The sequence below is a fragment of the Typopeltis vanoorti genome, chromosome 13 (assembly GCF_054136105.1).
Source record: "Typopeltis vanoorti isolate ZY-2024b chromosome 13, IOZ_Tvanoo_1.0, whole genome shotgun sequence".
NCBI lineage: Eukaryota > Metazoa > Arthropoda > Arachnida > Uropygi > Thelyphonidae > Typopeltis > Typopeltis vanoorti.
In genome coordinates, this window is record NC_143561.1 from 63,093,276 (window position 1) to 63,117,438 (window position 24,163).

The following is a 24,163-nucleotide window of genomic DNA, read 5'->3' on the forward strand; positions in this document are numbered from 1 at the left end:
TGTTTAACTTCATTCTTAGTTCTGGGAACATCCCTAGGGAATGCAAGGAGAGCAAAATAGCATTGTTGCATAAAGTAGACTCCAGCAAAAGCGGTTGCAAATTAGAGACCAATCAGTATCTTAGGAGTGATGGTTAAGGTATTGGATAAAGTTGGTATAAATCAGAATTCTGGAATGGTTGGTCACACTCTTTGGGGAAAGTAAAACATGGCTTTGTGAAAGACAGGTCATGTGTTAGCAATTTATTACTCACTTTTTATAATAGTGCTTATTTCTAGTTTAAGTCAAGAGAGAGTGCAGTTTGTTAAATCCCAAATTTGCCAGCCCATCCTCATGAATTCAGTATCCAGTGGATACCTACTAATGGGGTATTCCAAATGAGGATGAAGATTTAATGTTAGCTTAGAAGCTCCAGTCAGGTCTTTGAATTCCTTAAAGGCCATTGCCTTTAAGGAATTTGAACCTTCTTGTCCTGTCTCTACCTAATTATTTGGCTTTAACCCTTAAGTAATCATGTAGTGCTGCCATAGTAGCCTGTATATCCCTTAAGTGTACTTAAGTGTATCAGGAAATTGGTGATGTTGATATTGGATTTTGCAAAAGCATACAACAGGATGCCACGTGGAACTTCGCTATGCAAATTGGAACAAATGGGGGATGGATGTGAATTTGGTGAGATGGGTGCAAAGGTGAATAGTGATAAGTTACTAAAGAATATTATATGGAGGAGTAGAATCCAGTTCACGGAAGTGATGTAGAGATTACAGAACAATATAAATATGACAGTATAGGCAAATTAAAGTGTCAGTTTAATGTAAAAAGTAGCTGTGCATTTGTGATGAAAATATTACAAGCTTTGTACAACAGTGATGGAACTGAAATTGATGAAGTTAAGATTTGCAGGCATTGTTGAACAGGGAGTTGAAGTTCAGGGGGCATACTGGAAAAAGTGGCCAGGGTAGTCCTTAGGATTACTTGGTTATTGAAGAATGCACTTACAAGCAGAAATAAGTAAGTTATAATTTGACTTTATAAGGCTTTGATACATCTATATGCATCTGTACTGTGTACAGGTATTATCACTCAAGTTTCTTGGGAATGAGTAAGTGGTAGAGATTCATATGTAAGTGACCAAAGTATTGAGTGTTTTCTGGAATTCTTTCTATGAGGATAGATTGCAGAAGTTAGTTGATAGGTATAAAAGAGGGAGTGTAATAAAACAGAAATATTTACATTGCCAAAAGTTTTATAGGATTGATAATTAGGAAATTTTTATCGCCCGGCTAAAGGAGAGGGCAAATCAAGCAGATGGGTTGGTTGGTGATTTATTGATTCAAGCACTCTAATACTGTATTTAAAAAATTTATAGCAGTACTAGATTTTTCACTTGGAGAGTAGTTTAAGTTAAATGTGTTACCAGAATCTGTTTTAAGTGTTATTATTTAATTTAATATCCCCTTAATTTAAATAATGTTTATATCACCAAAATGAAGCCGATTGGCTCTTTATATTTAAGTGTTTTAAGTGCTTTCTTGGTGAATGCATTCCATGGAGATTCTCATGCAATAATAAGAATTTACCAAACTGCCAAAAAAAGAAAGATTTACAACCAGCGTGTACTCCCAATGATGACCTATGGTAGTGATAAAAAAAGCATCTAGAGAAACTGGAAATATAACTAAAGAAACATGGAAAGACCCATTTGGAAAATAACCTAGTTAGATAAAAAGAATAATACTTGGATAAGGAAGCAGAACAAAAGTAATGGACATTGCCTTAGTAATAAAAGGCAACAAATGGCACTGGGCAAGACATGTGATGAGAATGTCTGACAACAGACAGACAAAGAGAACACCAAAATGGACACCAAGAACTGATTATTGGAAACCATGTAGACCAGTGGTACGATGGGACACTGACATAAGATGTTATGGACATTTATGGTGGAGAGATGCATAAGACCAGCTAAAATGGAAGACGTATGGAGAGGCATTCTTCCAGCAGAGGAATCAAGAAATCTGATGATGATGAAGAAGAATGTTTGTTCTATTGTCCTATATTTAAGCCTTTTTACAAGTTCTCGTCTATTTAAATTTCCATAATAATTAAAAAATCATCACAGATGTAGTTTGTTAATTATTACTTTGTTTCTGCTAATTACAGATGTGAAATAGCACAAATTTTTTAGAGCATAATTATTTTATAAAAATTTGTTACATCTCAAATAGAATCAAGACTCGTGGTTAGTTTTCTGTTGTTTAGAGGAAAGGAACATTTTTACTAAGCAAGCAGAATTTTTACTAAATTATCAATTAAGATCTGATCTTTTTAATTTTTAGCATTTTTTTTAAGTATTGCTGACCCAAAAGGAAATCACACTTGGACAGGTCACAGTGTCAGATCTTTTCGTGTCTTTCCATACCATTTAATTGAAAGTGGTTGTTTCAATCATGTTGCCAGTACACTTTGCTCTATTCCATATATACAACAGTCCTTTACTCATGAAGCAGGAGATGCTCTTGTGGATGCTTTTCAGTATTTAAAGAAATCAGGATATGGACAAGAAACAAAGTTAAAAGGATTTCACAAAAAGAAGGTTTCTCACATTAAAAAAATAAAAGATTATGCTGAGTTCTTAACTTACAACTTGCATGTTTTAAAGCAGTAAGTATATAACTCTGTAATTCATTATATTATATAACTTTGCAGTATGTATTTCATGATAAATTCAGATGAAATTTGAAACATTCTAATGTATTTTCCAAAAATCTATATAGATTGTAAAAAATGCTGATCATATTTCAAAATAGCAATTTTGAAATATGATCAGCATTGTTCAAATTTAATTTTTCCATTTTAGGTTCACAAATTTTAAAGGACCAATGTTGCTTCAAAAGATTCTGGGTTGAAATTAATCCAGAAAAACCTTATGAAACCAGAGTATAAGAAGTATTCACTTGCATCAGCATTTAGTGAATTTAGAGGAGCTGAATGAATAGCTAGCTGTTGTGGAAAGTTTCTTAGAATGACTCTTCATAATAGTGCTTCACAGTATAAACAACACCAAGAGATGAAAAAATAAATTAATTTATTATACTTACTAATATTTCTCTGGTTTTCCATGTAGCATCTTAAGAGCACAAGTTTAACCATAACAAGCTCACAGGCACCACACTAAAGCATTAGAAGTTTGTTATAATTTGTGCTCTGAAGATGCTAAATAGAAAGCTAACAAAATATTAGTAAGTTTGATAAATTAATTTATTTTTACATTTCTTGATGTTTATACTGTGAAGCACTATTAGGAATAATCAACAACACCTAAGCCTTTTGATACATATACAGATTGTTGTAGCGCCTTTTGTTTAGAGTAATGATAATGCCACTCAGTTTTGATGTTAGATTTTCAGTTATGTGTTCCCATATTATTACCCCAGAACCTCAATGAAGTTAGTGTCATCACTAGTAGGCTTGTTTAGGCACCACTAGTCTGTTATATCAAGTTGTGCCACTGTTAAATTTGTTCAGTGTCCACACACACGCACACACACCCTCTCTCAGACTGTATTCCATATGACTATCACTTCACTCTCCATGCAGAAACCTATTTTTCACTCTTTTATTCACCACTTCCATTTTTCAGAGATAATCCCATGTTCATTCTCTCTCTCTCTCTCTCTCTCTCTCTCTCTCTCTCTCTCTCTCTCTCTCTCTCTCACTCACTCACTCACTCACTCACTCACTCACTCACTCACTCACTCACACACACACACATTCATTCATTCATTCATTACTTTTCTTTTAATAACCTGCACACTGACACTTTTCCATTCTTTTTTATTTTCCCCTTACATTTGACACTCATTTTCTACACACTTTTACTCTCTCTCCTAGAAATCTTCTCTTTTTCATAGCAAATACACCTGATACACACTGCAACAAATAATGTTACATCACTCTATACTTTGGCTGATGCTATTTAATTTATATATCAACAATACAGGAACTGATTTATGGGGAAATATCCAATTGTTTTCTGATAATGCAAAACTGGGTAGATCAATGGTTAATAAAGATGAGATAGAGATCCTGCAGGATGATTTACATAGCCTAGCAGTTCCCCTTTAATATGTCAGTGGCAAAGTGTAAGAGCATGCACTTTGGAATGAAGTGATAACAAGCTGTGTGCTATTGACAGAATTAACTGCAGGTAATTAATGATGCCAGGGATTTTGGGAGCAATTGTGTACAAGGAAGTTGAAATTTAGAGAGTGTTATATTTACTCATGTGGCTCACCACCATTTTATGTCGTTGCTCTTCCTATAATATTTTACTTCCTTTACCTTATGATTTTAACCTCTCTACTTTAACTACAAGACTTACAAAATTTCCTTGACTCTAACATCTGTATCACTTCTTACGTGTTCATTCTATAAGGAAAGCAAATTCTATATCTGTGGCCAATTCCAAATTTTACTCACGTGCTTACCCTGACTGTTAAGGTTATTCCTTGCTAAAAGAAATGAATCCTCTAATTTCTTTCTGGGGCCATCTTTTCTTCAGATATTGACAAATTTAATTTTTTATGCTTGCCAGCCAATATCTTAGAATAGAATAGACTCTTATTCATGGAGACTTTTCCAGACCTTTGGTGCACATAGGTGAATAAATTAAATGCTCTACTGCAGCTAAATAAATTCTGGTTTGCAGTCGTAACCTCTATAACAACAGTTATACCTTTCTTTCAATTCCTTCCCGCTGTGGTTCAAATTAATGAGTGGTAGTTTTGGTTCATATCACAGGCAAATCTCAGGTATAAAAGAAAAAACATATTTATTGGAATCTAAAGACATAATATACACTTAGACCAATCTCACTTTCAATTAGTTCAATGACATGCTAAATCAGACCTTTTCAAACTGATTAATACTCTAATACATGAACAATAAATCCTTCTCTTAAGTTAAAGACTAAACACACATAATATACACATTATACACTTCTACTCAATATTCTACCTACTATGTTTGTCTTGCATATTAAACTAGTCACAATCATCTATAATCATTCCTAACAATTTGTCTTATGGACATTAGCCACTTCCAAATAATCACTTAAAGTTCTTAAATACTATCCATACTCGATTAATACACTACAAACACACATAATATACACATTATACTCTTCTAATCAATATTCTACCCACTGTGTTAGTCTTGCATATTAAACTAGACACAATCATCTATAATCATTCCTAGCAATTTGTCTTATGGACATTAGCCACTGCTAAACAATCGCTTAAAGTTCTTAAATACTATCCAAACTCATTTAATACACTACAACGATCTTTTCCTTTTTCCGACTGGATAGTTATACAACAAAATCTGTACATTACTATTTCTTGGGGTAGGGTCTCCAAGTCCATCGGAACTGTCCATCGAATCTGCCATAAGCCTGCATCCACATGGTGGGTCCTTATGGTCCTCAGTTTCCCTCGTCTATTCTCAATCTGTTTCGGGCCATCCTCAATTCTAGCTGCCGGTTAATAATGTACGTATGCGATAGTATTCTGTCGGTACTTTCAGCAAAGGCAGTATGTGCCTTCATCTCACGCTTTAGCACCGGCTGAAATTCAGACATCGAAGGGAAAGGGGCACCCTTCGATATCGAACTATCGCCACGAAACACCATCAGGAACCACTGGTCCACGAGAGAAGTCAAATCATCATCCAGGAAAACAGGTGAAAAAGAGCCTCAAGAAAGGGATGCAAACCCTTTTTATTCTCCATTCATTTCCCCCCTTTTAGCACCCTGTTCTTACCACAATAGCGTCCTCTTACTTTTTTTTTTTCTGCGATCTTTTCCCACCCGCTACTTTCATCGACCACAGCAACTTCGGTACATCGCAAGATTTCTCGCAGCATCTTCCGGGAAACAAATGTGCATCACTTTCCGAGATTAAAAATGCCTCAGGCCCGCCCATGAACTTTTGACTATTGTTATCATTTGATTTACCCATTCATTGTATACATGATGCATTTCATATAATACTAATTTATACACGAAGTTCTTTACATGGTATTATAATTCTACTAAAAGGAGGTAATTCTGTTTCCATTTACAGTTAGTACTTTAGTTCTTCTGCTCCAGTACAAGTTTTTTCTCTCAACTGATTTTTTTTTGACTTGTTAAATCCTGAATGAATTATTTCTTTAATAAAGTTCTTCATTCAGGTACTAACAAGAGCATATTGCAAAGGTCACCAAAACGGTTCATTCATTACATTTCCTCAGTGTTGAAGAACACATATAAGGAGGCCGCCATCCACTTTGCATGTGTTGCAAAGTAGATGGCAGCCAAGAAAGATCTGGAGCTGGAAGGAAATGTCATGACTATGTAAGGGGAACAGTGAAAGTCACGAACTTAGGAGGTAAGATATAGGAGCCAAGGTTGAGATGGTTTGGTCATTTGATGAGGAGGAAGGAAGAGTATGTGGGAAGAAAGGTCATACAGATGGTTGTGTTGGGGAGGAGGAAGTGGGTGTGGCCAAAGAAGAGATGGAGGGAGCTGGTGGAGGAGGACCTGAGGATGAAGAACTTGGATGTGGATACAGCCCAAGAGAGGAGGATGTGGAGGAGACTCATTAGAAACAGCAACCCTGCTTAAGTGGGATAAGCTGCAGAAGAAGAAGATGGGAGGTTGTTATTTCTCCATAATATTTTCTCTTTTTTAAGCCCAAGATTATTTTACACAGATCTAGTTCCCTATATTCCTTGGGAATTGAGAAAATGGTGTAGAGGATCCTGAGGTAAGTAACCAAGATTTATGATAGGTCTATAAAACTCTCCCTGCGAGAATGGATTCAAAGTCTGTGTGGTTACAAAGGCTATTTGATAGATGGAAAGGTGGGAATATAACAAATAATAATTTATTAAAAGAATTTTAAAGGATTAATACAGAAAACTTTTTTGTTTTCTGTACATGGAAGAAATGAAAATAGCAAGGCACTTACCCATGGAAATTTTATATAAGTATGTTTAGGTAGGTTGTAAGGATTAGACTTTTTTGCTTGAAGGGTGTTGAATGGGTGGTTCGGTTGGCAGAAGCATTTTTGATGTGCTTTTCAGTGAATGCATTCAAGGAGAAGTATGTAAGTATCATATGAAATAATAATTAGTATTGGTCTCCTGCAAAGTGTTGAGAAAATAACACTTTACATTACTAAGTGAACACACTTCCTATAAGAATATTCCAAAAGTTCTCCATAACTTCTGTGCTATTCTAAAGAAAATTCAGTATAACGAACCTGCTGCTGTAACAAATTATTCTTTTTAGTAGATGGAGAAAAGTAACTGCTGGATAATATTGAATGGGTATGTGGTTGTTTATGCGTATACATTATTTTAATGTGAATCTCATCCACAAAAGGTAAGCCTTTCATACATTTAGTACCACATATTGGCCAAAGTTGGATAATCCATTTTATCTGTTCGAGAGACCGATCGTGAAACTTTTTTTTTTAATTCAAAACACTTCAGTCATCCCATAAACAGCATATTCTCAACACAGCAGTGAACATTTTTTAATGCCTAATGACATTTATGTCTTATTTACGATGGGATTCAAACCCATAGCTGAGTGAACAGCAATGCTATTCACTCAGCCAAGTAGATCGGTAAATACACATACATATATGTATACATATACACATGCTATTCTTGTTGAGAGGCTTATACGCTGGTTAAACATGATAACTAATATTTAAGGAATTGACAGCGTATACTAGAAATATAGATTAAATAAACTTTAATATATACTTTCCGATATTTCGGCGAACGTCACGTTGCCATCTTCTTGACGTTCGCCGAAATATTGGAAAGTATATATTAAAGTTTATTTAATCTATATTTCTAGTATACGCTGTCAATTCCTTAAATATTAGTTATACACATGCTAATATAAATAAACATATATTCTTATATAAAACAGTTTTACTGGAAATTATATAATTGTATAGAATATATCTTGGTTATTTAGTTGAAATGTGTCCTAAACAGAATGTAGAGAGAATATGAGGAGGGAAAGCTAAGGAAGTTTGAGTTCACATTCAAATATAATGTTTAAGTGATCTTTTGAGTAATAATTGGTGAATTTGCATATTATTTACATAGTATTGTTTACTATTTAAATTAATCAGATTTTAAATACCACATTGTTTTAAAACCGAATAAGAAACTCAAAGATTGGAATCAAAGAGTTTCATGCCGAATATAGTAAACTATAAAAATATCGGCGATTACTAGCGTGAGCTAATGCAAGTAATCCTAGTACATAGTACAATGCCAGGAAACTCTTTACAAAGGTGAGTAAAGTTCTTTATTATTATTTATTATTATTATTTCCCAAGACCTCATGGAGTCAAAGACTCATCTGGGAGGTCCTTTTATCACACACACATCTCATCATACCGTGTCTTAAACACACTCAAACTCCTTGCAGACACCACACTCTCTCAGGCAAGGCATTGCAATCATTCACAACTCGGCATGGGAAAAAACCTGCCTCTCACTCCCCTACTCACACCCTCTTTATACAGTTTCCAGGGATATGACCTCTGGTTCTCCCCTGATCTCCCACTATTCTGTGTAGAACTTCTCGATCTTATAACAACCCCTTACCAACTTATAGGTCTCTATCATATCTCCCCTCGTCCTTCTCTCCACCAGACTCTGCAAATTACATCTTCTCAATCTTTCCTCATACTGCATTCCAGAAGTCAGAAACTACCTTAGTCAGTCGCCTTTGAACCCTTTCCAGCATCTCTTCATCCTTCTGAAAACCTGGTGACCAAATCTGGGCACAATAGTCCATGTGTAGCCTAATCAAAGCCTTATACAATGGAACAAGAATCTACCTACTTCTACACGTCAGTGTCCTCCGCATCATTCCCAGAAGTCTTTGTGTTGTCTTCACAATTTTGGCGATGTGTTCCCTAAATTTTAGATCCTCATCCACTATCACCCCCAGATCTCTTATTTCCTCTACCTCCAACAATATATTCTCACCAAGCATAAATTCTGCATCCCATCTTTGTTTTCCAAATATTAAAACTTACATTTTGCAACATTGAACTCACATCTTGCCCAATCACTCAATTTATTCAAGTCTTCTTGCAAGGCCACAACATCTTCACTACTCTTTATGGTTCGTCCCAACTTTGCATCATCTGCAAACATCTGAATATCTCCAACCAAATCTTCGCCAATATTATTAATATACAAGTTAAATAGTAATGGCCCTGAAACAGACCCCTGAGTCACTCCACTAGTGACTTTCCTTTTCCTGGATATTGCACCCCATACACAACTTGTTGATACCTATCAGATAGCCAGTCTCCAATCCAATGCACTAATCTAATATCCAACCCCATCTACTCTAGTTTGAGTGTCAACTTATCATGAGGTACTCTATCAAAAGCCTTTGCGAAATCCAAGTATATTACTGTGTATCCTTCTCCTCTGTCCAAGGAAGCAGTGACTTTATTGTAATAAGTAAGTAGATTACTAAAACATGACCTCCCTTTAGCAAATCCATGCTGTCCATCAAAGATTATACCATCGTTGTCAACCCAACTCTGTATCCTAGTTCTCACAAGCTTCTCCAACAACTTAACCACAACACCTGACACAGAGATAGGCCTATAGTTTGATGCTTGAGTTCGATCACCTCCTTTATGAAGTGGCACAATCTTTGCCCTCCTTCCACTCTTTAGGAACTTGACCAAGTGCAAGACTCGTATTAAAAAAATATGACAAGGCAGGTGTCCACACTCTGGCACATTCCTTCAGAATACGCAGTGATATATTATCAACTCCCACAGCCTTATTTACATCTAGTTTACTCAACTCCCCAAACACCTCTTGCTCACTTACAGTCAGTCTCTCCTCCCCATCATCAACTGCCCTTAATCTCTCCATGAAGTCACATTCACAAGATTGAAAGATCTTTATGAACTGCTCATTAAGTATCTCCACCACACATTCTGCAACAGCTGTTTTTATACCATTTCCTCCAATCAATGTCATCCTTCCATAATCATTCTTTCTTTTGCTGGCTACATATCGAAAGAACTCCCTAGGATTCTTTTTTTTTTTTGACTTCATTAGCTAACTGCTGTTCATACCTCTCTTTAGCTACTCTCACCAACCAATTCACCCTCCTTGCCTGGTCTTTGTAGACCTCATGAAATTGGTTACTTCCACTTCTCTTATGCTGCCTCCATAATGACCTTTTTCTCTGTATCGCATGCTTAATCTCTTTATTCATCCATCTCACACCTACCTTATTTAACCTTCTCACCCTTGGAATACATTTAGACATTGCATCTACTAAATAGTTTTTGAAAATCCCCCAAGCTGCATTGATCTCTTTTCCAGCTGCACCTGCAAGCTGTCTCCTGAGCTCTTCATACCCCCCCCCCCTTGTAGTTCTACATATACCCTTTTTTCACAGGGGTCTTTGCACTTCTGGCTACCACCCAGGTAATCACATCATGGTCACTTTCACCAATTGGCGAACGATTTGACACCTCATTTATAATTACATCCTCTGATGATATGACCAAATCCAAGACCCTTAAATCTCGTGTGCCCTCTGTTACATACTGTCTGAAGTAGTTATCCCTCAAAAACTCAAGAAACTCATTTTCTATACTTCCAGTTGCTATCTCTTCATTCCAGTCTATATTGCCATAATTAAAATCACCCATAATGATCACCCTTTTCTTATTTGCTTGGCTTATTTGACTATACATTTCACTATCACCACCATCCACATTACCAGGTCTATAACAACATCCCACCAAGTATTTGATTCTATTCACCTCTATCTCACACCATACTGCCTCAAAACCAGTGGCCTTATTTCTCTCTTGCATCTCTACCTTGTAGTGACATAACTCTTTCTCTGTCATCAATAGCACTCCCCCCTCCCTTTTTTACCCCTTCTATCCTTACGAAACATATCATACCCTTCCATCTCTATTCCTGTCAGGATGTCGTCCTCATCTCACCATGTCTCATTATTCCAACAATCTTTGGGTGAACAGATGCAATTAATGCAACCATTTCATCCGCCTTGTTTCTTATACTTCTAGCATTGGTATACAAACACAACAGCTCATTTCTGGATCTACAGCTAGTCCCACTGATACCACTCACTCGATGTGATCTCTCCATGCTGGACTGGGGCCATTTCCCTTTCTGCTTCTTCATTATAGAACGCTTTTCAATTTCATCTGTTTCCTCTTGATCCCTGGTCATCCCTTTTTTTTCCTGCCTATACATGCTCTCACCTTGGAGCATCCACCTTTCTCACGCTGTATACCCCTGTCCACCCTGAGCCTTCCCGTTTCCCTGCTCCTCTTGCACACCCATTCTCTCATTTTCTATACTCATACCACTCACTTCCCCATTCATTTCCACTTCTTCAATCTCTCCTGTCTTACTCTCCTGCTCTTCCACATCACTCCCCTCTCAATCTGATTCATGCTCTCTATTCACTTCTCTACCTTCCAGCAGCAGTCTCTCCAAGCGACTCACACCATAACCACTCAAATGCAGTCCATCACTCCCATACAGCTCACTTCGACCCTCAAACTTATTCCACACATTAACAAACTACTCCCATCTCCTCACACATTTCAGCCAGAATATCATTCATAATCCTTGCTCTCCGCCTCATTTCACCACAATCATACCTAGGCAACACACACACTATCTACCCTTCCTGTCACACCATTCTCTTTTATCTTTCCAAGAAGCCTCCTTACATTCATTCTGACATGCTCTTTATGCTCTCTCAAATCATTTGTACCAATTAATACAATTAACTCTTTTGCTCGCTCCCGCCTCATATCCAATGCCTCAATCACTCTACTCATTTTACCGCCTGGAAAACATACCTTGTGCATTTTATCCTCTAGCACACCTTTAATAATGGAGTCGCCATACAACGCCACTCGCTCATCTTTCGTTAACTCTTTCATGCCATCATGATTTATTTTAATAGTTTTGACCTGAATTCTCTTAATTTCATTCTACATCCATTTCATTTCTTGCCTCATCCAATCCAATTCACTCGCGACAGATTCTCTCTATCATTAAATCTTTCTTACTCTCAACCCCCTCTTCTCACTTTCCCTCTCATTCATCCTTCTTAATTAAGTTTCCGTACTTTCGGTCCAACATACGTCCAACTTTCACTATCATTTTTCTAACTTTCACTCTCATTTATCTTTCTTTGTTTCCATACTTTCAGTCCAACATGAGTCCAACTTTCGCCATCATTCATTCTTTTTTCGCTGTCATTTATTCTTTCGATTTTTTTCACTTGTGATTTCTGCGTCACTCCATTTCTATTTTCATTCGTTCTCTCAATTTCGTTTCTTTCCACCACTCTCCCTTCGCTTTCATCCCTTTTAACATCTGTTATGGTTTTCAAATCGCTCTTTTTCTTTTTTCCTGATTTTTTAAAATTTTTTTCGCTCTCTGTCTCACCATCCTTCTCTTTCAAACATGCACTCGCGACACAATCATCACTAACACTTTCTGTCATCAATTTCATATTTGCATTCATCAGTTCCTCATTCAGGTCATACTTCGCACACACCCTTCTTCCATCCATGCTAAACATCCACAAATCATTTATGTAATCGAAGGAATACATAAAACAGACCTCACACTTAATGAAATGACTGAAATCTAATTTAAAATCATGGAATGACAATGCTGCTGCCATTTTTTTTTTCCCCTGCAGGTTACTAGGTCTAATAATAATGATTTCGTATTTAAGTTTAGGCAAGAAAAATCCCCCACACTAATAATACCTATAGCGCACAACATTTACAGCTGCTCTTACTCAAACAATTATGCATATATAATTAATTATTCCTAGAGTAACTTATCTGAATCAAGAGCTCTTCTTAGGTACGTCCATAGCGCTTGGCTCACTAGAGCCCTCTCCCAAGAATAGCAATCTTCTGATCAGTATTCTTGGTATTTTCCATAATGTAAAAACACATTTCCTAGGAAATGTATGCTGTTATTACATTATGGTGGGAGGTCACTACCCAGACCGGTTTCAGCCTTTTATGAAGCTTCATCAGTGCATAGCTAGACCAAATTAATACAGAAGGGTATAGCGAAAAGAACTTATATACTCTGCTATATGAGTAGTCCAAAAGGTGCACCCATTAAGTTACTTAAATATAAAGAGCCACCAGTCCAACCTTTTGGACAACTCGTATAGCAGAATATATAAGTTCTTTTCACTATACCCTTTGGTATTAATTTTGTTTAGCTACTCACTGACTAAGCCTCAAAAAAGGCTGAAACCTGTCTGGGTAGTGACCTCCCACCATAATGTAATAACAGCATACATTTCCTAGGAAATGTGTTTTTACATTATGGAAAATACCAAGAATAGCGATCAGAACTTTACCCACCTTTGCAACAAGTTGCCCAGTATTGTACTACGTACTAGGACTACTTGCATTAGCTCATGCTAGTAATCGCCGATATTTTTATAGTTTACTATATTCGGCATGAAACTCTCTGATTCCAATCTTTGAGTTTCTTATTCGGTTTTAAAACAATGTGGGATTTAAAATCCCCTTAATTTAAATAGTGGTTATATCGCCGAAAATGAAGCCTGTTGGCTCTTTATATTTAAGTATTGTTTACTTTTAGTAATTTAACGTGTCTGGGTGATTTTTTGTGTGTTTTTTTGAGTATTTTAATAGTAAATTGATAGATACGATTATCTGTGCACATGTCTCCCATAAAGAGGAATACAAAGATGGCGTCCAGGTCGCTATATTTGTCTAAAAATTTTAACTTAAGGGATTTGATTCAGTGTACCGTTTGCGAAATGTATGCATTAAAGAGAGCGGTTGGGGTCTGGTTAAACAACGATAGTGGAGTGAATGTGTGCAAAAAGTGTAAAGAATGTGAGAATGTAAAGAGTGTTTCATGTCGTGTGAGTGATATCATTGTTGAAAGTGAGAATCTAGATAACAGTGATATAGGTAGTACCTGATAGCTGTGAGAGTGGCATTGAAAGTGAGAATGAAGGTAAACATACAGAACAGTTGAATGAATCATCGGAGAATAAAAATGATGACACTGATGCAATGAGTGAGATCGCTCTATTACGCGAAGCAATACATAGGGCAAATCGGCAGCTGGAGTGTTGGCAAAAATGTTTTCCAAGCATACCGACTAATAATCAGCAAAAGTATGATAGAAAAAATAAGTGTATGATAGTGAGTGTAAATAAAATGAAAGAGCGAGTGTTGTATGGAGATTCCTTAGTAAGAGGTGTATTAGTTGGGAGTTTAACAAAATCATACCAACCTGGTGTGAACGTTAAGGATGTAAGCGAGTCAATTAGAATGCAAAAGCAGCGGGTGAAAGAATTGATAGTGGTGGCAGGTACAAATGATTTGAAAGGAAACAAAATGGCTATGAGTGAGGATGTGAAGGAATTGCTTGAGGTAGCAAAAGAGAAGAGTGAGAGAGTTAGGATGGTGAGTCTGCTGCACGGTATAACAGTGAAGAGTATAGAAGGAGGGCCATAATTGCTAATGACTTTGTGTGAATTGTGCAGTATGAGTGGCGTGGAATTTGTGGATGTGTGGAATGATTTCGATGGGCAAAAGAATTTATATAAAATGGATGGTTTACATTTGAATGGATTTGGTGTACAGAGACTTGAAAAGGTGTTGTTGAATGTAGTGGAAGTGAATGTGCAGAATCAGGGAAACTAGAGTTATTAAGTGGGGGGGGGGAATAGATATGCCGACTTTAGGGAGACAGTTGAGTGTGTGAATGTGGGTAATATGCCCAAGCGAGTAGGAAAGACCATGAATCAGAATGGGATAGTTAGTATAAGGCATCAAAATAGGGCTGGGACAAATCAGCTTCTGTAATTCATGTATGCTAATGCCAGAAGTATTAAGAACAAGAAGGAGGAATGTTTGGCATTGGTTCGCACTTCCAGACCACAGGTTATTGGCATTAGTGAAAAATGGCTGACAAGATTATATAGCTAGTGGGATTGAATATGAGGGGTATGGTTGTTCAGGAGTGACAGGGAGAATAAAATGGGGGGAAGGAGTGTTATTGATGAGCTACAGCCAAGGAGAATAGAAATGGAACTGCAGGATAGAGAAAAGAGCACATTTGAGGCTATCTGGTATGAGATTGAAACTAGCAGAACAAAATATACAGTTGGGTGCTGCTATAGACCAGGTGGTGGAGATAGTATGCATAAGCAAATAGAAGAAATGAGTTGAAGAGGGTAATTATTATGGGAGATTTCAACTATGGTAACATTGATTGGAAGGAGGAGAGGACACATGGGAGGAAGGAATTGGATTTTATCTGGTTATTAAGGGATAACTATCTGCGACAGCATTTAATGGAAAATAGGGGTCAGAGAGTGCTTGACTTAGTAATTGCATCTGAGAATTTGGCTATAACGAATATGACCACGTTGCCACCAATTGGTGATAGTAATCATAGGGTCTTGACTTGGGAGGTGGCTAAAGGTGTGGAATTTACAACTAAGACAGGGTACATGTGGAATTATCAGGCTGGTAAGTATGACAAGCTTGGGAGTTTGATTAGTTCAGTGCCATGGCATGTACAACTGCAAGGGCTAGAAGTTGATAGTGCATGGGAGGCAGTTAAGAAGTGTTTGCATGAAGCAATGGCTGACTGTATACCTAGAGTCCGAATAATAAATCAAGTAGGGGTTAAATGGATGAATAACCCCATTAAGCTTGAGCTGCAAAAATAGAAACAACTATGGAGGGAATTTAAGGAGAAAGGTGACCGGCAGGCACATGAACCTGTTAAAGCACAGACCAGAAAGGGTAACGAGTGTGGTAATACAAGCAAAAAAGGATTATGAAAGAACATTGGCCATGCAGGGCTAAAGAGAATCCCAAACAGTTTTTTCAATATGTTGCAAGTAAAAATAAAAATGTATATGGCAGAATGATTTTGCTGATGGTAGGGAGGTAACCGAATCAGTTGATATAATTGAATTACTGAGCGAGCACTTTGCAAGAATATATCATCCAGGTGGTGACATTGCAGAAATGAATGGACCAATAGATTATATTGGAATTGTGGTGAATGAAGTGGCGGTGAGTAGTCTATTGCAAAACCTCAAGTCAATACATCTGTGAGATTGGATGGTATACCAGCTTGTGTTGTACGTGAAGAGGCTAAAGAGTCAGTACCCTTGACCATTTTGTTTAATTTGAGTCTCGGGTCTGGGTTAGTCCTGAGGGGGTGGAAAGAGTGGAAAATAGTTCCACTGCATAAAGGAGGTTCCAAGACTGCTGCTGTAAATTACCGACCGATTAGAATATCAGGAATCATTGTCAAGGTCTTGGAGTAATTAGTCAAGAGAAGAATACAAAATTGGATAGATGAAAATGGGATACTGTATGGGGGACAACATGGTTTTGTGAAGGGTAGATCATGCCTCAGTAACTTGCTCATGTTTTATAACACAGTGACAGCTGAACTGGATAAGGGTTTACAGTGATTCTACTGGACCTTGCCAAGGCCTTTGACAGGATACCACATGGAACTCTAATCAGCAAACTGGAGCAGATGGGTATGGATATAGGGTTGGTGAGATGGATAGGAGGGTAGTTGAGGGAGAGATACCAGAGAGTGGTTTATTCAGGAGTTGAGTTCAAAAGACAGCTTGTGATGACTAGTGGTGTGCTGCAGGGTTCAGTTCTTGGACCACTACTTTTCAGTTTGTTCATTAACGATATAGGAAAGGATCTGAGAAGAAGTGTTGACTTGTTTGCTGATGATGCAAAGTTGGGTAGAGCAATTGTGAGTGCACAGGATGTCAAAATTTTGCACTTTGATTTTGGATAGTTTGGAGGACTGGGCTAAGGAAAATGGATGTCAATTTAATGTGGCAAAGTGTAAGGTTATGCATTTTGAGGTGAAAAGATTAGCAGCAGTATATCACATTGGTGGAACCATACTTCAGAAGATTGAATAGGCCAGGGATTTGGGAGTGTTGGTGGATAGGGAGTTGAAGTTTAGGGGGCACATCGCAAAAGTGGCTAAATCAGCTCATCAAATCACTTGGCTTCTGAAAAATACTTTAACAAGCAGAGACAAACAAGTTATTCTTCCTCTGTATCGAGCCTTGATAAGACCCCATCTAAATTGCTGTCTAGGTGGGGTCTTATCAAGATTATCAGATATTATCAAGATTACCAGATATGCGTGTCAGGGTTTCTTCTTGATGGGGAGGAGGTGGAGAGGATCCAGAGATGAGTGACTGAGATGATAACAGGTCTGTGGAATGAACCTTTATGAGAACAGGTTGAAGATTTGTGGGTTGCAAAAATTGGTTGATAGGCAGAAAAGGGGTGATATGATTGAGACATTCACATTACTGAAGGGTTTCTATAAGATTAATGCAGAAGATATTTTTGAGAATAGGACTGGTGGTGAGAGGACTAGGGGCCATACATGGAAGCTGGGCAAGAATGTGGTTAGCAGGGGTGTTAGAGCTAGGTTTTTTACTTGGAGAATGGTGAATGAGTGGAATAAGCTGCCAGAGTCTGTTGTGGGTGCTATGACCGTGAATGAGTTCAAGGCGAGGTATGAAAAATACTGTGTGAATGTCGAATAGTTGTTCTTGACATGATATTAGGGGCCTCCCTCGATGAGTCTGTCAACTCCTTGGAGTTGCCCGAAATAATAATGAGTCCTCCTAGTATTTCTGTGGAAAGATGTTGGATGTGGGCATTGGGGGTCAGACCATAAAACAGTGAAGTTTGTGAATTGACATATGACTTTTTTCCTTTCTTTTAGGCTTACACAGTGATCCGAATGCATTTTTGAAAATTATGGAGACAACTACGGTGTTTGAATAAAAATTTTAGTTTAATATAACTAAAATCTACATTCGACGTTTCGACCTTTATTTCAAGGTCATCTTCTGGAGTATACAACTATACACAGGAAACAAGCTACACTACAATCAGGTTTGTTAAAGATACCGACTAACCGCTACAACAATTGTTGGCCTGACCTCTGGTGGGAAAAAAAATTATACATCAACGCTAGAGTCCTATTATTATCTGTTGGTTGTAGAATTGTGCCCGTTGGTTGTGCCCATTGTAATTCTACAATCAACAGATAATAATAGGACTCTAGCGTTGATGTATATTTTTTTTTTCCCACCAGAGGTCAGGCCAACAATTATTGTAGCGGTTGGTTAGTGTCTTTAACAAACCAGTTTGATTGTAGTGTAGCTTGTTTCCTGTGTATAGTTGTGTGCTCCAGAAGATAACCTTGACATAAAGGTCGAAACGTCGAATGTAGATTTTAGTTATATTAAACTAAAGTGTTTATTCAAACACGGTAGTTGTCTCCATAATTTTCAAAAATGCATATGACTTTTTTGTTTTAATAGCATGAACAGATAATATGAGTGGGAGTCATCTACAAATCTAAGCCCTTTAAATTGCCACAACCCTACTCCAACATGACAGTAGCACCTATCACACTCTGGAATGGGATTGCCCTGAGTTACATAACATCCACCCCCCCCCCCTTAGTCGTTCTGGGAAGGAACAGCTGTTTGAAATAATCTTCTGTGTTCTCTAATAGAAATTAGAGAACAGAGAAATTTGATGTTGTAATAGGTAAAAGTTTGAATTTGGATCTTGGCTGGGGTCTGATGTTCAGTAAGTAATAACAAACATCAATGCAATCAGGTTAGATGGAGTTTGAGAATGTCAGATAAGAGGTTATATGTCATGTCATGTACTGTAAATTTTTACATGGTATTTTCAAATTTTTATCTTCTCAACAAATAGATGCCAATTTCATAGCTACATATCAACAGATCTTCACTCTTCTATGGATTTGAATATATTTCAGCTGCTTCCAAACTCTAATAAATGTTCAGACATCATATCCATTATGACTTCTACTGCCTCTGCTGTTATGCCTTCAGCAATTTCTACTTTACTCATATCTAAATATCACTCTAAGTATCTAAAATAATAACTCAGGCAAGTTCATGACAGTTTACCATCATGTGACAAACACACCAACTTGATATCAAGATAAATTGTAGACTAACTAGCAGCTATTTAAAAATATTTCTCTGGCTGTGAAAGTATATTATGCTTGAAAGAAATTACAAAATAGAGACTTGGACAATTTGACTTATTTGTACCTCTGATCCCATACAAGTTTACTACAGAAGAAGTGGAGGAATTTTCTTCAGCCATTAGAAATTGTATATATACTTTATATACAATTTCTAAAATATATATAGCTTTATATTAGCTGTCAGATAATATAAAGAAAATTAAAAGCTAGTCCTTGTTGGAGATCTACACAGCAGAATAGGAAATGAATACCAAACACATAGAAATGTGTTAAGAAAATTTGTAAAAAAAAGGCAAAGCTAAAAGTAATGGTAAATACTTGCTCGATTTCTGTTTGGGACATGAATTGGTCATATCACTAACACCATGCTCCAGCATAAAGATGAGCACAAATTTACCTGGAGATGAGATGTGATTGTTATTGTGGATACTGATATCATGCTGGTTCAGAACATGAGCATACTATACTGGGGATTTGAAATACAAAGTGATCACCATTTAGTTTCAAGCATAATGAAATTCAACATTATATTGAAAAGAAAAAAAAATATGCAAGGAAGTTTTAAAAAGAGCCAAAGTTGAAAAGCTTTTGGTAAAAAGAAAGACGTGAAATATCAGTAAGGCAGCAAAACGACCTGGAGGCTATCTCAAAAATCTTATAAATGGAGGAAAGAGCACTATAAAAAGAATAAATGATAAAAGTGACATGAAAACTGTAGAATAGATAATCTAGATGTTTGATTTCATTTTTTTTCCTTCTTAATGTGACTCCCACAAATGAAAAGTTGTAAACTTGTAGTACATTACTATTGGGAGTAGGCTAAGAATTTGTTTTTAACAAATTTATATATTTTACTTAATCCAAAACCCTTCTCTAGATAAAAACAGAGCTTTAAGCATTTCAGACCTCTGATAAGTAGGGCACGGTCTCACACAGGTGATGAAACCTATCTCCACCTAAAGACAATCATAAACATCAATGCTCATAGCTGGATTCAAACCTGCAGCATTTTGGTTGGAGAACATATACAGTAACCACTCTGCCAACCAACACCAGGCCAGCAATAGGAATGCAGTCAGGAGTACATATCAATACTTGAGGTACAAAAAGCCATTAAGGAAATCTAAAATGTGAGAAATCAAGTAGAGTAGCTGATATTCAACTGAAAATGCTCAAGAGTATGGAAGTAGAAAAGTTACAGTCGTTGTGCTGTATAATTAATTATGCACAGCATAGTTGAGAAATGAAGGAAAAGGCATATGACAAGGTTCCAAATGAAATGCTGTTCAAAACATTACACTTACGAGGGTAATCTAAAAAGTTCTTGGCCTCGACCATAGATGGCAACACTATCGGCAAGATTTTTTTTTCGAAGTTGGTACATCTGTCATAAGCATCCATGTGAAATTGCAAGTCATTTTTTCCAGTAGTTTGTTTTAAACAGCTGTCTGAAGCAAAAGTGTTGTCTGTATCCCAACAGAATCTTTCATCAGGACAATGAACCTGGACACAAAGGTGTTTTGGCAATGGGAAAATTTAGGGATCTGCACTATGAATTGTTGGAACATCCACCCTGTTCTCCAGTTTTTGCTATCTCTGACTTCTATCTCTTCCCAAAACTAATATTCTTCCTCGCTGGTTAGCGTTTTTCTTCAAATGAAGAGGTGATTATAGCTGTAGAAGGATATTTTGCAAATCTTACTGAGAACCACTACAGGGACAGGATAATGGTGCTGGAGCATCGCTGGAATAAATGTATTAGTCTTAAGGGAGATTATATTGAAAAATAAAAATAATTTTGAAATTATGAATTCGTTTTTTCATTGTTAGGCCGTGAGCTGTTCATGTCACCCTCGTATATTGTAAATGGGACATTATACTTAACAATACACAGTCCATATTTAAGTTATAAGTGTGCAGTTAGAATTGATAGATGTTTAGAAAGATGATTGGATGTAAAATCAGATGTGAGACATGGGTATACTCTATCTCTACTGTTAATTGTCATCTATATGGATCACATTATGAAGGAAAGTAGCATTAAACCTGATATCAACATTGGAGATGTTAATCTGAGTTCTTTACTTTATGCAGATGATGATATACTCTCAAGTCACGAATAAAAAGATTGAAACAGAAATTAGTCCAAATGTCAAACTAGCAGTGTAAATGGCAACATTCAAATCCAGTTTTAATTGAATGGATCTGAGAGCTGGATTATAATTAAAATAGTTGGTCAGAGTTCATAGATGTGAAAGTTCTGAGAAAAATTAGTGGGTTGAATAGATGTCATCTGTTCAATCCAGAATCACATTGTAAATGAAGATATTAGAAAGGAACTTGCCATTGTTAGCATACGGTGATGTGTGTGCAAAGTTAATCTCGGGTGGTTACGGTCACTTAAAGAGAATGGAAGAGAAATGGTTAGCAAAGCAGGTGTTGAGTTCCAAGATGGGGGGGGGGGGGAATATCCAGAGAAAGACCAAGATCTAGCAGATTGATGCATTTAGAAGTGGCTTAGAAGACTGAAATATATGTTCTGACAATATTGGATTGCTAGCATATAACTAACTATGAGGGTGGTCGGAAAAGTTCTTGACCTAACAATGAAAAGAAGAATTTATAATTTCTAAATGATTTTTATTTTTCTACATATTCTCCCTTAAGACTAATACATTTATTACAGGGATGCTCCAGTGCAATTATCCTGTCCCTGTAGTGGTTCTACAGCTGCAATCCCCTCTTGACGCTGACCAGCGAGGAAGAGTTTTAGTTTTGGGAAGAGATAGAAGTCAGAGAGAGACAAATCTGGGGAATATGGTGGATGATCCAACAATTCATAGTGCAGAGCTCTTGATTTTTCCATCGCCAAAACACCTTTGTGGGCAGGTGCATTGTCCTGATGAAAGATGAGATTTTTTTTTCTTCTGCAAACTGGGTTTTTTCTCACAAATTTCTTCGTCTAGTCTGGCTAAAAGATCAGAATTATATTCCCCGGTTATTGTTTTACCCGTTTTCAATATAATTAATAAACAAAATGCCTTTAGCATCCCAAAACACCAATGCCATGACCTTCCTGCTGATGGAACTGATTGGTGCTGAACAACTGGCTTCTGTCCACTGTTTTGACTGCTGTTTGGATTCTGGTGTGTAATTGTGAATCCAGGTCTCAGCCATAGTAATAAATCGACTCACAAAATCAGTTTTATTCTTCTTAAAATGCTCCAAGCACTGTTCAGAGATTTTCATGCAAGTGCGTTTTTGATCTGCTGTGAGCAAGCGTGGCACCCATCTTGTGCAAAGCTTTTTCATTTGCAATTCTTAATATAAAATATATCTTACACATTCTTTTGAAATGCCTATGGTCTCAGCAATTTCATGCACTTTGACTCACCAGTCATCCAATAACATATCATCACTTGATCAATGATTTTTGGTTTTGTTACACTTTTTGGATGTCCTTCATGTGGATCATCTTCAAGGCTGGTACAGCTATTTTTAAACTCGGCAGCCCATTTCTTAAGTGTTGAAAACGAAGGAGAAGAGTGCCCATAAACTTTTATGAACTTCGAATGAATTTCTTTTGGCACTAAACCTTTTTTTTTTACAAAGAATTTTATAACCTCACTATACTCAATTTTACCCATTTCAAGAGATACAGACAACACTTGTGCTTCAGACAACTGTATAAAACAAACTACTTGATAGAATGACTTGCTATTTCACATGGATGCTTATGACAGATGTACCAACTTAGAAAAAAAAAAAAATCTTGTCGATAGTGTTGCCATCTATGGTAGAGTCCGAGAATTTTTCAGACCACCCATGTAATTGACTGCTGCTTCAGTTCACTCACATGTTGAATATGGATGAAAACAAGAATGTAATTTCTTATCCAATATGATTAGTCTAATGGACTAACATCTGTAGTTACTTTCCAGCAGAACAGTGACAGGGTGATTATGCACTGACTGATCCTTAGAAGCCTTCTGTATCATTAATATTAGGTTCATTTCAATATACTATATAGTGACCAGTCCCCAGAATAATCATTTTAAAGCTTCACCCTCAGAAAAAATTTTGATTCTCTCCATAATCCCTGATGTAATATTGTAATCTCTATTGTGGAATCAAAAAAACATGGTTTTTGGCCTCTTTCAGCTTCCCTATCATCTACTCATTCTCTTCTATGCCCTTTTCTCTCTCTCAATTAGAAACTTTCTTTCTTTAATCCATTTCTCCTCATATGAAGTTTTTATCAAAAATATTACTAGGCTCCATGAGCAATTATAACCGCCTAGGTAACAAGACTAAGTAAGCCTTCTAAGTAAATAATAATAAGCGCTTGCCATACAAAGTTTTGCTATGCCACTATAAATATCTTGATGTAAATTTGGTCATAATACAAAACTTCTCAAAATAATATAATTTTATCTTATGATCAGAAATCCTTCTATAACAAGACAACAAGCACTCAGTGAACCAAGCAGCTCATCAGTTTATGAAGATGCTCAAAAAGGCATTAATACATGGTTTTTGCAGTGGATTACCAAGCCCAACATGCATTCTTCTTGTTATTTGACAGTCTCAGACTTCATACAGGTATGTGTTAACTGCTTTTCTTTTATCAACTTATAAATTTAAATTCCAGTCAGGTAAATATGGGCTAATGTGAATCTGATTTTTATAGTGATTAGAATAATTCTAGATTTAGATTAATAACATAATAAGATTTGCATTATTGATTGTGCATTAATTTCAAAATCAGTATGATAACATCTAGAAAAGAAATGATTCAAGATTATTAAATGACAATTTTCAAGACTTTTAAAGCATACTTAATATAAATAAAATAAATGTATACAATAAAAATTACATCATATTAAGATTCTCTTGTGCTTCCTAAGGTAATACACTGAGTTAGCTTTGC

The 24,163-nt window shown here is 36.6% G+C and overlaps 1 protein-coding gene across 1 annotated transcript in view; it reads left to right on the forward strand.

The window, feature by feature from the left end:
• The window catches only part of LOC150100219 (telomerase protein component 1-like), a 1,179,105-nt gene that overhangs the window by 704,612 nt on the left and 450,330 nt on the right, over nucleotides 1-24,163 (forward strand). The window contains exons 30-31 of the mRNA XM_090402391.1: nucleotides 2,340-2,664; nucleotides 23,679-23,835. Of these exons, the coding sequence (XP_090258517.1) occupies nucleotides 2,340-2,664; nucleotides 23,679-23,835 (482 nt within the window). The remainder of the gene's footprint in view (nucleotides 1-2,339; nucleotides 2,665-23,678; nucleotides 23,836-24,163) is intronic.